Source organism: Zygotorulaspora mrakii, chromosome 6 (genome assembly GCF_013402915.1).
Source record: "Zygotorulaspora mrakii chromosome 6, complete sequence".
NCBI classification, from domain to species: Eukaryota; Fungi; Ascomycota; class Saccharomycetes; order Saccharomycetales; family Saccharomycetaceae; genus Zygotorulaspora; species Zygotorulaspora mrakii.
Window position 1 is genome coordinate 158,665 of NC_050724.1, and position 14,174 is coordinate 172,838.

The following is a 14,174-nucleotide window of genomic DNA, read 5'->3' on the forward strand; positions in this document are numbered from 1 at the left end:
CGTTATAACATCAAACTTTTAGCCCATTGAACACTTTTGATTTCATTAACCCTTTTTTCAAAATCTTTCTCCCTATCCTCATCTAATTTTATTTCAAATCCCTTTATGAAGGCCGCATCAGAAGTATCAGATTGATTTGTACATTCTGACTCTGACTCTGATTCGTAGCATTCTCCCAATAATTTTTTCCTATTCTTTTTCTGTCGCTCCTTAACTGAGCTATTGACCGGAATCGTAACCTTTTCGAATGAATTTTTTATACAAGGTATCTTTTCACCTTCTGGACTTGCTAATGAAGCATTAATTTCAGTAGCAAAAATTGTGGCATCTTCTAAAGAACCACTCGAAGAACTCACTAAAAGATTGAGCGAACCTGAGTGCAATCTTAATATAGGTCTACCAGGTTTCTTAATACGATGGCATGGTCTATGTTTCAAGTAAGGTACAGCAGTTTTAGATCCTGAATTTTCAATAGAAGGTAGGAATGAGGAGTGATATATTCGACTCAAATTCAGTGCCATGTCATTTATTTTTGACATCGATGGCGCAACCCATGGTTCAGCAAACGAGAATTCTTCAAATTCTGGAGATGAAGAAGGAATTGACGAAGAATCACTTGATAAGTTAAACGAAGCAATATCTGAACTCAATGTATTGTCACTTTCAAATGCGTAAGGGGATTCTATCTCATCCAGCTCTGGAGCCTTTTCATTTTTTATGGACTGATTTAGGATAATGTTAGCTAGACTTGGCAATAATTCAGATATCCCGATTCCTCGAAACGGTTCCTCCTTTCTCATGAAATGAAATTTTCTAGGAGCCTTCGATGGTGTGAATTCGGCTTGCTTACCCTTTAAACTGGTCGCTTTTACCTTTTTTGTCGGAGTTGTCGGAATTGAGAGAGGCCTGAGCCTTGGTGGAGTTGACATATTGGATGGTGTCGTATACATAATTGATGCTCAAATGATGTGGATTTTAAGGGGAGTCTAGTGATCCAATTGCCCCTGATACTTGAAAACTTGAGTCAGGTTTTATACCAAACGAATATTTACAATGCTTTTGACTATTTTAGTATCCCGCCACATTAAATTAATTATACGGGTTGAGAACAGAGATATCGTCAAAAGTACAACAAACGACCTTAGGTTGTGTTTATAATTCCTGTGATGAAACTGATTTTCTTGATGCACAATGGGCTCGCCTGAAATTCTGGAGGAATAATTTCCAGAATGCTACGTGGTTTTTTCTGCGTTTTTTTCTTTTTTTTTAGCAGTTCGAGGAAATAGATCTACGACAACAGATTAAACATTCCTAATAAGGCATATGAGCTGTTACGACGGTAGAATGTGCTCCAATTTGTGCCGTACATCAATGCTGGGGAAAGATCATGTTGAAATTTTACGGATTTAGATCTTTACAGGTCTAAGTCTTTACAGGTTGAAGTAGGCACTCATAGGCATCTTTTGTCAATGCAATACTTGTAATGCAAACGTATCAAAACTTGTTACTCCGAAGTCGTCATACAATTTATTAATTGAAAACTATTATGTGAGTTGCTAATAGAAGAGTCAGCGGACTATCTAAAAAAATGCAAAAAAAATTAGGGTATTTGATGCTAATTAGATCTTGATAATATTAGTTACTGAACAGTGCTCTTTTTTCTCAATCGCATTCCATCTATGCTTTAACGTAAGTACCGCTCAACAGGGTAGGCTAGAATAAAGTCTAGAATTCCGTATCAAGACTTGCGGTGATTGTTCAGAGCTCATGGCCACTTAGCCCATCACTATACAAATATATGCCTGCTGTTTACTGTTTACTGTTTACCGTTTTCGGAAAGATCAATATTTACTGTTTTCCAAAAAAAAATATGTCCGAAAGCGTTATCATGGCCGAATGCGTTTACTGATTACTGATGGATTTAACCCGGTTGTCCAAGCACCAAACACCCATTTAGGTTAATGGTCATTCTTTGTCAATACCACTCATCTCTCTTAAGCTTATTTTTGTACTTGCGTTGTGATGCTTCAAATGACGTTATTGAATCATATGTTATTCATTCATGGAAAGGTTACCCTGGGGACTGAGCAAGTGTCAGACATGTTGCCACAAAATTGATAAAAAACAATAATATCATCATATATAAAGCAGGAAAGAACATGTATTATCTGCTCTTGAGTTGCTGCTTCTTTCTGTAAGCTCCTTTTCCTTTTAATTTCTCAATTTTTGGTTTTATAAAATCTAGCTACAGCATAAGTTGAAAGGCATATCAATTTTAGCTTTTACAGTAAAGATTAAAGAAAAAACAAAAATGTCTGTCTTCCACAGAAAGCATTCCGGATCATCCAAAAATCTACCTGTGTTGTTATCGTCTGAGGGACCATCTAACTTTCACGCAGATGGTCTACCTGACTTGGTTCAAGATCAGGTGCACGGGATTGCAAATGAGGTTCACGAAGTTGTTAACGGTAAGAAAGCCACAATCCCCTCCAAGACTATCGATCATTTTAGATCTTACCCCTTGGTGCAACAAACCCGCTCTTTCCTTCACCAAATTCCGGTAGCCAGAGTTGTTCTCAGCAATACTAAACCAATGGTCAAACAAGTTTTAGAATCCAAGCCACTGCAATTGGCACTACCTGTCACCAATGCCGTTGACAGTGTCGCTAACTTGGGTTTAAATTTGACGGAAAAGATTATTCCATCTTTGAAAACTAAAACGTATCAAAGATTAGGTGAAGAAGCAATGATTCCATATCACTTTACTGCCAAATATGGTAAAATTGCAACGGATCAAACTTTTGCCATTGTTGAAAAGAATGTTTATAATCCGGCTCATAGTCAAGTTCTGAAATTTAGAAAATATTACAATGAGAAATTTTACGACACAAAAGGCAAACCATTAGTGAGAAGTACTTTTGATCCTGTTACGGCGCCCGTCAATAATGTTTTTGAGAAGTTAACTATCAAATATTTCCCAAATGGCAAAGATGTTCCAAAAGAAGGCTACTCAAGTGAATTGAACAGGAGTTTAGCGCTATTCATCAATTTCGTTAGTAGAACGGCACCAATAGTTGAGCAAAACGTTTTGACCATAACAATGTTGCCCTGTAACTATGCCAAACACGTAAATGATGTTTTTAACAAAAGTTTGGACAAGCAGCCCCAAATGACACTGAAGTACTCTTGGACCGCATCAAAGGATGCTGTTAAACAATTAGAAAGAGAAATGATCAGATACGTTAAAGGCAAATCACCAACAAAAATGCTCAAAAGGTCAAAAAATACGATACAAGAAAATGTTGAACAGGTCGAAAATGAAATTCAAGCTCAGGTAGCATAATTAATGTCAAATCCAAAGAAAGAAAACTCAAACTAAAGAAAATCCTAAAAAATCCCAAAAAAAAAGTTAATCAAACTTCACAGGTAGATGTATAGTTTTATAATATTCAATAAAAAAAGAGTTAATTTGGTAGCGTGGTAACTTACTTTTACTTTACTTTTGCTATATTCTTGCTTCCTTTACATATCAGTCGGACTGGTTGCATTGATTAGAGAATATATTTTCGAGTGACTGTTCTTGTCAAGTACACATCCGTACACCTTTAGTACAGATGAATCCGTACATTTCCAGACCATGACTTTTCTCGCGGCATCCTGATCTCTGCGTCTGCGCGAAACAATCGGCGACTTGCTGCTTGCCGCGGCTAAGCAGAGATGTCCAGAGAGCATCTGTCTAGGCTGTGACGGGACTGATGAACCGACGTGAGTTACAGTGTGCGTTTTGGGCCGTCTCGGAGACCCAGGCAGGATCACAGCTCTCAGCTAGTAGGACGATCGCGGTGACCAGGCAGGGAGAGGGTGTTTGGACTGCAGGAGTAGCTTCGAGTATGCGTCCTGGCGGCATGGAAAGGAAGTTGGGATAGTTTCTGCCCGCCTGGCACCGGGTAGGATGACAATGATTGACAATTTCAACAAAAATCTCTGAAAAACTAAGCTAATAGTGGAAGTACTTATTGACTTTATTTGATTTTGGCCTTCATTTTGTTGATAAGGAAGCACAGTACAGAAAAAAGTGAGTAATAAACATACTGCAATGTTCCAGACGTGGGTTAAACAGACATGATCCAGTTCGCGACACAACCTTCGCCCGAGCTCCCATTGAATACGTCAATATAATTGAAAAGGACCGCCATAAGTTCTACAGAGGTTGACTAGTGGGATTCTATATGCCATGAGCTCACATGGCTTCACACAGAGTGATGCCAATGTAGTGTTGAATAGAGAGGAACCAGAGACTGCGATTGCCCAATTTGTTTTGGAACATGACATATTCAGAGAATAGCAATTTACTAACAAGCTTATTTATCATTACTTTTATTAGTGGCTCACTTGAAAGAATACCAAGTTATTGGCCGTCGTTTGCCAACTGAATCCGTTCCAGAACCAAAGTTGTTCAGAATGAGAATTTTTGCACCAAACGAGGTTGTTGCCAAGTCTCGTTTCTGGTACTTTTTGCAAAAATTGCACAAGGTCAAGAGAGCTTCCGGTGAAGTTGTTTCTGTCAACCAAATTCATGAAGCCCACCCAACCACCGTTAAGAACTTCAGTGTTTGGGTTAGATACGACTCCAGATCTGGTACTCACAACATGTACAAGGAAATCAGAGATGTTAGCAGAGTCGCTGCTGTCCAAACTTTGTACCAAGACATGGCTGCTAGACACAGAGCTAGATTTAGATCAATTCACATTTTGAAGGTGGCTGAAATTGAAAAGACTGCTGATGTCAAGAGACAATACATCAAGCAATTCTTGAGCAAGGATTTGAAATTCCCATTACCTCACAGAGTTCAAAATTCTACCAAGGTCTTCTCTTACAAGAGACCAACTACCTTTTATTAAGCGGCTTAAAGAGAACTTTATTCTTTTATCCCTTGATAAGTATTTTGTATAATCCGTTTTGTAGATTTTAACAAACCAAGCTAAAACGATAATATATTAGAGCTGCAGTACCACGTCAGTTGTATCAATATAAGCTAGCTGATGATTTGTAGGCAGAGCATATCGAATGTGCTAGCTGTTCTTTTTTATATAGTGTGCGGGTAACTATCTGCACTATGGGAAAAGAGATGTCATCAACAATCGATGTTTCCGATAGAATAAACAGATTACACGATATATAAAGCATCATCGACAGATTTACAGATCTGGGAGCGTCCATATTTCAGAAATTGGATATCTAGCAGTGTTGGTATGTCAGAGGATAACACTATACCGACCAGCAATGATTCAGGGTATTTGAATGGCAATGATGATGTCACGGGGCTAAGATCAAGAAAGGAGAAGAACCAATCACAAGATCAAAAGAATGATAAAGACCAAACGAAGGAAGACATTGAGACCTGGGTCAAGCAACATATACCACTTACTGAAATTCATTTAAAATCGCATGAGTGGTTTGGTGATTTCATAACCAAACATGAAATACCTCGTAAAGTATTCCACTCCTCTATCGGTTTCATTACGCTTTACCTCTATACTAAGGATGTAAATTACAAGAATGTTTTGCCCCCCCTGATGTATGCCTTCGTCATTTTGCTTACATTGGATATTATCAGGTTGAATTGGCAGCTCTTCAACAAAGCGTACTGTCGTACAGTTGGTGCTTTGATGAGACGAAACGAAATCCATACATATAACGGAGTTTTATGGTATATTTTGGGACTTATCTTTTCGTTTGAATTCTTTTCGAAGGATGTAGCCTTGATCTCATTATTCCTATTGAGTTGGTCTGACACTGCAGCTTCTACTGTGGGTAGAAAATATGGTTATTTGACGCCGAAAATTGCAAGAAACAAGTCGCTTGCTGGATCACTGGCAGCATTTGCAGTTGGGTTAGCAACGTGTTACATGTTCTATGGCTATTTCGTCCCGCATTATGCTCAATTCAATAAACCTGGTGAAATAAAATGGTCCCCAGAGACCAGTAAATTGAGTTTAGCAAAACTATCCTGGTTAGGCGGCTTGGTAGCCGCTCTGAGTGAGGGCATTGATCTGTTCAATTGGGATGATAATTTTACGATTCCTGTATTATCATCCATTTTCCTTGATCTAGTTATTAGGATCTCCAGGAAATAATTTCCACCACCGTTGAGATCGCCTTCATTGTGCCTCTCCATCAATGCAACATTTTAATTTAGTATAGAGTGTATATTATTTTTTGTAGGCTGAAGACAATGCAACATAAGCAATCTGGTCAAGTGAGGAATGTGAGTTACACGTACACACGATACACATCTATTCATGTATCATAATTGCTGACATCTAATCACATGCTATCATTTTGTTTTTTTGTTTTCTCCGTGATTTGTGATATGGTGTTTTTTTCAGATTTCAGAAAATTTTCAAGCTCATCGAAAAATTTTAATATTAATTATGTTGGAATGGCATCACTTAATTAGCGAAGTAAAAACCTTGGATAGATATATTTACAAGGGAGGTACCTGAGATATTTGAAGTCTATACGTCTTTTGAAGGTTTTTGTCCATAATGGCTTACGTTCTTACCGAAACCTCTGCTGGTTATGCTCTTTTGAAAGCTTCTGACAAGAAGATTTACAAATCAACCAAATTGATTCAGGATTTGGACACATCTGATAAAGTCCTGAAAGAGTTCAAGATTGCAGCATTCTCTAAGTTCAACTCTGCTGCGAATGCTTTAGAAGAAGCTTCCTCAATCATTGAGGGTAAGGTTTCTCCACAATTGCAGACTATGTTGGAGGAGATTAAGAAAGATAAGAAATCCACATTGATTGTTAGTGAAACCAAACTGGCTAATTCTATTAACAAACTTGGTTTAAACTTCAATGTTATTTCTGATGCGGTTACTTTAGATATCTACAGAGCTGTCAAGGAGTATTTGCCAGAATTGTTACCAGGATTAACCGACAATGATTTGAGCAAAATGTCTTTAGGTTTAGCGCACTCTATTGGTCGTCACAAACTAAAGTTCTCTGCTGATAAGGTCGATGTTATGATTATTCAAGCTATTGCTTTACTAGATGATCTAGACAAAGAATTGAATACATATGCTATGAGATGCAAGGAATGGTACGGATGGCATTTCCCTGAATTGGCCAAGATCGTCACGGATTCAGTAGCATACGCTAGGATAATCTTGACTATGGGTATCAGATCCAAAGCTGCTGAAACCGATATGAGCTCTATCTTACCCGAAGAAATTGAAGAACGTGTGAAATCTGCGGCAGAAGTTTCCATGGGTACAGAAATCACACAGGTCGATCTAGATAATATCAAGTGTCTAGCTGACCAGATTGTTGATTTTGCAGCTTACAGAGAGCAATTATCAAACTATCTATCAGCTAGAATGAAGGCTATTGCGCCAAATTTGACTCAACTAGTCGGTGAACTGGTAGGTGCAAGGTTAATTGCTCATTCAGGTTCCCTAATCTCTTTAGCTAAGTCACCAGCTTCAACCATTCAAATTTTGGGTGCTGAGAAGGCACTGTTTAGAGCTCTAAAGACAAAACATGATACCCCAAAATATGGGTTACTTTACCACGCTTCATTAGTTGGACAAGCTACTGGTAAGAATAAGGGTAAGATAGCTAGAGTGCTTGCTGCAAAAGCTGCTGTCTCTTTACGTTATGATGCATTGTCTGAAGACAGAGATGACTCTGGTGAAATCGGTTTGGAATCAAGAGCCAAAGTTGAAAACAGATTATCACAATTGGAAGGTAGAGATTTTAGAACCACTCCAAAGGTTGTTCGTGAAGCAAAGAAGGTGGAAATCACTGAAGCCAGAGCTTATAATGCTGATGCTGATACTGCAGCACAAGTGGCAGAGTCTGATTCCGATGATGACAGTGAGGACGAAGCTGAAGAAAAAATAGATGAGAAGAAAGAAGAGAAGAAGGAAAAGAAGAAGGAAAAGAAGGACAAGAAAGAAAAGAAGAGAAAGAGAGACGAAGAAGAAGAAGATACTAAAGAATCCAAAAAATCTAAGAAGGACAAGAAAGAAAAGAAGGATAAAAAAGAGAAAAAATCTAAAAAGTCCAAGAAATGAGAAGGTTTCATTGTTCACATTTGCGTTTATATAAAATCTGTTCATCCATCAGTTTGGTTCAACATCTGTAAATTAGAAATCACGTCTATATAAAGCAAAAATTCATATATACACTATTAATCGGATTTAGATTTTTAAAATGTACTATAGAATCCTGGATGGGAACTTACACAAATAGGTGCGACTTCACAACGAGCTTTCGCCATCCTATGCTGTCTTTTTTACTCAATGTACTCTCTTAGGTCAAATCTTGGTTTTGTATTTTTATGTCAAGGCGGCGGCGTTCATTTCACTTATCTGACTTGACATAAGAAATACTCAGACAAGAAGAATCGTTCTAGTTACATCTAATCTGAAAGCTTCCCAACCAAATTAAGAGCAAAAGGAGAGAGTTGAACAGAATGGCGAATGATTTGGGAATCTCACTTGAAGAAACAAATGCATTGCGCAAACAATTGGGGTTGAAGCCTATTCTAGTAGAATCAGCAAAATCAGAAGAATCAGACAACGGAATGTTTGAATCGAAACAACTACCAAATACTGAGATATCTCTCGAGACTACGCAATTTATCGAGGCTGATAAGGTGAGTTTATTGAGAAAAAAACTAGGAAGATTAAACCCTAAGAATAATAATAAAACTTCAGGCGGAATTGATGGCGATCAAAGTTGGCTAGATTCTCTTGGTAAGAGAAGTTTGAAACCAGAGAAGAAGCTTCGAATGAAATACGAGGAAGAAGACGAAGAAGCGGATGTTAATGATTTACCCATGTTGAAGACCTCATACACTTTTGAGAAACTGCAAAGTAAAGAACAAGTAATTTTAACTCTCAAAGAGAGCACAATAAATAACGATGATCAAGACGATGACATTCTAGAAAACGAGAAAGAGGCACAAGAAAGAGTAGACTCCAAGAACATTCAGCTGAAACAAATGAATAGGGACAGAAGGCGAAAGAAAATGAAATTGCACGTTTCAAGCTTGGATTTTAAAGATGAGAATGAGAATTCGGATTCTGGCTCTGTTCTACTTATTGGAGCACAATCTTCTCTCTTGAACGAAGTTAAAGACAATATCGAAGACGAAAGCCATTCTGGCAGGATTAAAGTGAAATTTGAGGATAAAAATATATCCGACAATGAGGATGATGACGACAAAGCTGTTAAAATAAAAAAGAGGAAAAGGAAGGACATCAATGCTTCTTTGAAAAAACGCAGAATCAAATTACCTACTGAGATACGAAAAGTGGCATTAATTGATGAGGATGCTGAAAATGATGATTTTGATGATTTCAGCCTCTCAAGAAATGTAAAAAGAAAGGCTCAGTTGACAGATAATGTTAAAACATCCGAAAATATTGCGTTGGAAATTGAAAAGGAGAAGCTTGAGCGTCGGAGACGTTTAGAAAACATATCGCAGATTACCAGAGTGACAAAAGGACTCATAGTAGATGAAGGTGAAACCTTTTTTGACTCGTTAAAGCCCGATATAATTGATATGAACGACGACTACCAAGAAATACATAAAACCAATGCTGGTAAAGACGATGACACAGGAGAATCAGAACAGGCACCATCATTAAACGTTAAGGCTAATGGTACAGCCGAAGTGGTACAACCTGATTTCCACGATGGGCTCGCTTCAACGTTGAAGTTTCTGCAAACGAGAAACGTACTGCCGAAGAAAGATCCAACGCAACAAGCAAAGGATTATGAGGTAGCGGACTCAGCGGCGCAACAGAAACCCAGGACCCGTTATCCCATGGTTACAGAGCCTTCTGCCGAGCGCTCCAAGGCTGAACTAAATGGAATAGCACACACATCTAAGGCTCCAAACCTGCAGTACTACAATCCAGAAATCAAACTGGTATACCAAGACAAAATGGGTAATCAGCTCACCACTAAGGAAGCATATAAGAAGCTATCTCAGAAATTTCACGGTACCAAAAGTAATAAGAAAAAGCAGGCACAAAACCAATTCAAGATTGAACAGAGGAATAGACACGCTCAGCTACGGCACGCTACTGATTTTGATTTGCTGTGAGTATCATACATCAATGCTCCTAAAACGGCTCTTCAATATCGTTGCTCCCCAAGATACTCCTTTTTTTCAGTAACCGATATATAGATACATGGATGCCTTTCTATTTAGTAAAATGTCAAGGAAAACCGTTTCCCATGCTTACTTGAAGAATGTACCCAGCAGTTTCGCGATGCGCTGAAAAAAAAATAGAATTAAAAATAAATAAAAAAGCAAAAGGACTGCAGGAGGCCTAAGGAGAAACTGGCTAAAAGAAATCAGCTATACTTTTGCTCAGAGGATATAAATCTACCTAACTGTATCTTCTAAATTAGATCTTATTGGGGTAAGATAGAGACAAGCTTAGGACTGCCAGATTTGTGAGTCAAGTGAACCTTATAATAATCTAACACGTCTAATAAACACTTACATTCGCTTCTTCAGTTGCCGATAGATTTCACAGGACATTTACCAGCTGTCTGTGAGTTTATTAGTGATGATTACCACTCAAAGCACTACTACAAAACGTCGTGCATCTGTGCATAAGAATTTATATGACCCAGCCCTATATAGGTTCCCTGAACCGCCATTGGGGGTATTCCAGCCTAAGAAGCAATCGATACAGTTATCTTCCAATGAGGTGATTTCTGAGGATGGCGATGACAAGCCATCAGTTGCTATAGAACAGGTGCAAGAAAAATTCGTGAGTCTGTTTCCGCATGGCATACAGCAACATTTACCAGAAGTTGATGGGAAAGTGACCTTGGTATGTTTAGGTTGGTACGTCATTTCCTCAATTTCTAGTAACCTTTCAAAAGCCATTTTGCGAGATTTTACGCACCCGATTGCGCTTACAGAGATCCAGTTTTTATTGAATGCGACGTTTTGCATTCTGTTTATTTCACTAGTTAATTTTCTGAAAGTTGAGCCGTTCAACAAAACTACACTCTCTAAGGCTTGCAACAACTTTCCAGAAGGCATATTGCCAAACTATTTGAATGGTAGCTTCAAAGACTGTGTAACAGGAAAATTTCTCCATCCCAGCAAGGTCATTATCATTGCCACGTTTCCCATGGGAATATTTCAATTTGTTGGTCATATTACGTCATATAAGGCGACTTCATTGATACCAGTTTCATTAGTTCATTCAATGAAAGCGTTATCTCCTATCATTACTGTTGGTTATTATAGGCTTTTCCAGGGGAAGCAATATAATCCAATGACTTACTTGACATTGATACCATTAATTCTTGGCGTTATGGTAACATGTTGGTCAACGCATGGTAACAAAAAACCAAACTCTAAAGTTAATGAAGCAGGTCTTTCAATAGTTACCGGTTTATTCCATGCGACAGTTTCGATGTTGATCTTTGTTTCACAAAATATTTTTGCTAAGTCAATACTTACCGTCAAGGCCAAAAATGGTATTTTACCATCTTCAGAATCGTCTCCAACCTTGCAGAAAAAGGAAATATCATCAATTCAGATTGATAAAATCACCATTCTGTTCTACTGTTCATGCACTGGGTTTTTACTAACTTTGCCACTGTTTTTAAGTGGTGAATTGTTTAAAGATCAAAGTGTCTTCAAAGATTTGACTTTAAACAGTTTTTATTTAATTTTAATCCATGGAGTGACACATTTTCTTCAGGCCATGTTGGCATTTCAACTCATTGGAATGTTGTCTTCTGTGAATTATTCTGTTGCCAATATTATGAAACGTATTGTTATAATCTCTGTTGCGCTGATTTGGGAATCAAGATTCAACTTTGTTCAATTATTGGGATTGTCAATGACGCTCATTGGGTTGTACGGATACGATAAATGGGGGATATCAAGAAAAGCTGGGTATCAACTATAAAGAATGAGGGCGATTTTTTCTTTCTCTTTGCCCTTGTTGTTCTCTTCCCTACAAACCATTTTTTTGCATTGAACCCAAGATTATAGAAAGCCTAGCCCTTATGATACCCTTCCGGTTGAACTATACATAGCACATGTTAGTTTTGTGTTTGTCTCAAATAAAGTTATGATAGCAGTGTAGTATTAGAAGTAATATAATAGTAATAAAATTTTAGTAGTACTGATAACTAAAAAACACAATACATTTTCTATCTCAATTACATCCTAAACAGTGTCTATTAGTGCTTTGCAGCTGGCTTCTCACCGGTTAACTTACCAACGAATTCTCTCGCCATGTCACCGAAACCAACCATGAAAACTGTTTGCCAGACACCTAAACCTATTCTTGGGGCAACACCACGGTACAAGCCTTTGATACCGTTAGAATTGTAAATGTACTTAAATGCCTTCCCAACTGTCAAATTCTTTGGTCTATTTGGATCTTCCTTCTTGGATTGCATTTCGACTCTAATAACTTCAATAGGCTGATTCCAAGCACTTAAACCACCACCGATAGCTGATGCAAAAATTTTCTCTAATGCTGTTAGTTTATCATCAGGATTCGTTTTTCCAGTGAAATTTCTAATACCTTCTTCCACCAATCTTGAAAGACCGAAACGTGAACCCCAGTTGGTCATTTGTCTAATTGCAACAGCATTAACACCCTTGTTAATTCCCCTGATACCCTCTTTTTTGTAAATATCCTTGAAGGCACTCCAGGAAGATTGTGGAACACCCCCAGCGGAACTCTTTTGCTTCGTAATTTCAACTGTTTTCATACAAGTACAGAATCCCATGGTCAAATAAGCTTGAGCAACACCACCAGTGACACCACCCATGATCCCAGCGGTAAAATTGTTCAAACCCATAACTTTGTAACGATATTCAGATTCAGCTGAAACAAATAGTAGAACAGCACCTTTGGTAGAGGCCTCGATCCATGCCCAAGGTATCAAGCCTTGGTAGAATCCGAATATGCCACCACGTGACCAAACGTGCTTGATAGCTTGAAAGAAGCTTATATTACGATGGGCAGCCATTGTGGTCTTGACAACCTCTAGGGGCTGCCCAAGCGTGGTCACTTCGGAAAGGTTCAAACCCGCACCCAAAAGGATGTTCGAGAATGAAATTGGCTTCTTCTCCAACACCGCGGTTTGCTTATTTGCGCTCATTTCCCGACTCTACAAGAATCACACAGAGAAGATTTGATGATCAGTCAAAGAACCACACTAAAAAAGGCGCCGATGAAGTCTATTTTCTTTTATCTATAATCGAAACCAAAGTATCATTTTGAAGCTTTTGTCATTTTCGATAAATTTCATCATGCAGATTGCAGTCGATGCAAAATCGCGACGAAAAATAAAGCACCTCTCATTTTCGACGGGTCATCGTTAATCTCTTTTGCTACTTGAGGGAGATAAAGCTACCAGCATTCGCTTAATTGCTCAAAATAGTCTTCGTAGCTTTCTCGTCTATTACATCTTGCTGTTGAGTTGCGCTGTACATTGTGAGTTTCAGCCATTCATTGATACCGCAACCCTGGAGAAATTGTTGTGCAAATTGGTTCTCATAGTAATTGAGTAATCTGCCCGAATTCATAAGGTCGTAAAGACCTTCCGCTGATCGCAGCAGTTCGATTCGCAGATATATTACTGGAATTGGGAGCATTTCAATAAGTTTTAGCCCATTCTTGGTAAGCATGTGTGGAGAGCACATGAGCATAACGGTCTTGTTCCTATTCGTTGGAGTTACCGTCGAAGTGAAGGTGCCGATGAGCTCACGGAATTCCCTGGGACCCACCTTCGAGTGGGTGCGACCTTTACATTGCACTAGTACTTTCAGATCTTCCATTAAGGCTTTGGATCTATAAGGCTTGAAAATGGCACCATTGACTCGGCATCTCTTAGGCGCTTCTATCTGATCAAGGTTTAGGAGTGGATTCATCTTACGATAGATATTCTTAATGTGCCAAGAACCTTTGATATCTATGCCATGGTCGTTCGCGCCGCCAACTCTTTCTAGTTCACACATTGAGAGCTTTGTTTGTAGTTCTCTCATAACAGTGTATTCATACAATGTGCCCTGGAAGACACTCGACTGACTGATAGCTCCATTCTGGTTTATGAATTTGCGAATAGTGTTGTTGCACAACAGGCGCTTGAACAGGCGCAT

General features: G+C 38.5%; 9 protein-coding genes across 9 annotated transcripts; 6 read left to right on the forward strand and 3 right to left on the reverse strand.

The window, feature by feature from the left end:
• Positions 1 to 2: 2 nt before the first annotated feature.
• Positions 3 to 950, reverse strand: SFG1 (Sfg1p; the record flags this gene model as incomplete). Its single annotated transcript, XM_037289400.1, has 1 exon — positions 3 to 950. The coding sequence occupies one exon, from the start codon at positions 948 to 950 to the stop codon at positions 3 to 5; it is 948 nt and encodes a 315-aa protein (XP_037145295.1).
• A 1,361-nt stretch (positions 951 to 2,311) lies between these two features.
• Positions 2,312 to 3,343, forward strand: SPS4 (Sps4p; the record flags this gene model as incomplete). Its single annotated transcript, XM_037289401.1, has 1 exon — positions 2,312 to 3,343. The coding sequence occupies one exon, from the start codon at positions 2,312 to 2,314 to the stop codon at positions 3,341 to 3,343; it is 1,032 nt and encodes a 343-aa protein (XP_037145296.1).
• A 1,118-nt stretch (positions 3,344 to 4,461) lies between these two features.
• Positions 4,462 to 4,902, forward strand: RPL20B (60S ribosomal protein eL20; the record flags this gene model as incomplete). The annotated part of the gene is made up of 1 exon (XM_037289402.1): positions 4,462 to 4,902. The coding sequence occupies one exon, from the start codon at positions 4,462 to 4,464 to the stop codon at positions 4,900 to 4,902; it is 441 nt and encodes a 146-aa protein (XP_037145297.1).
• A 351-nt stretch (positions 4,903 to 5,253) lies between these two features.
• DGK1 (diacylglycerol kinase) lies at positions 5,254 to 6,138 on the forward strand (the record flags this gene model as incomplete). Its single annotated transcript, XM_037289403.1, has 1 exon — positions 5,254 to 6,138. The coding sequence occupies one exon, from the start codon at positions 5,254 to 5,256 to the stop codon at positions 6,136 to 6,138; it is 885 nt and encodes a 294-aa protein (XP_037145298.1).
• A 411-nt stretch (positions 6,139 to 6,549) lies between these two features.
• On the forward strand, positions 6,550 to 8,085 carry NOP58 (RNA-processing protein NOP58; the record flags this gene model as incomplete). Its single annotated transcript, XM_037289404.1, has 1 exon — positions 6,550 to 8,085. One exon carries the CDS (start codon positions 6,550 to 6,552, stop codon positions 8,083 to 8,085), a length of 1,536 nt encoding a protein of 511 aa, XP_037145299.1.
• A 401-nt stretch (positions 8,086 to 8,486) lies between these two features.
• SNU66 (U4/U6-U5 snRNP complex subunit SNU66) lies at positions 8,487 to 10,127 on the forward strand (the record flags this gene model as incomplete). The annotated part of the gene is made up of 1 exon (XM_037289405.1): positions 8,487 to 10,127. One exon carries the CDS (start codon positions 8,487 to 8,489, stop codon positions 10,125 to 10,127), a length of 1,641 nt encoding a protein of 546 aa, XP_037145300.1.
• Positions 10,128 to 10,599: 472 nt separating this feature from the next.
• On the forward strand, positions 10,600 to 11,964 carry SLY41 (Sly41p; the record flags this gene model as incomplete). The annotated part of the gene is made up of 1 exon (XM_037289406.1): positions 10,600 to 11,964. One exon carries the CDS (start codon positions 10,600 to 10,602, stop codon positions 11,962 to 11,964), a length of 1,365 nt encoding a protein of 454 aa, XP_037145301.1.
• Positions 11,965 to 12,241: 277 nt separating this feature from the next.
• Positions 12,242 to 13,174, reverse strand: YHM2 (Yhm2p; the record flags this gene model as incomplete). The annotated part of the gene is made up of 1 exon (XM_037289407.1): positions 12,242 to 13,174. One exon carries the CDS (start codon positions 13,172 to 13,174, stop codon positions 12,242 to 12,244), a length of 933 nt encoding a protein of 310 aa, XP_037145302.1.
• Positions 13,175 to 13,439: 265 nt separating this feature from the next.
• RRG7 (Rrg7p) lies at positions 13,440 to 14,174 on the reverse strand (the record flags this gene model as incomplete). Its single annotated transcript, XM_037289408.1, has 1 exon — positions 13,440 to 14,174. The coding sequence occupies one exon, from the start codon at positions 14,172 to 14,174 to the stop codon at positions 13,440 to 13,442; it is 735 nt and encodes a 244-aa protein (XP_037145303.1).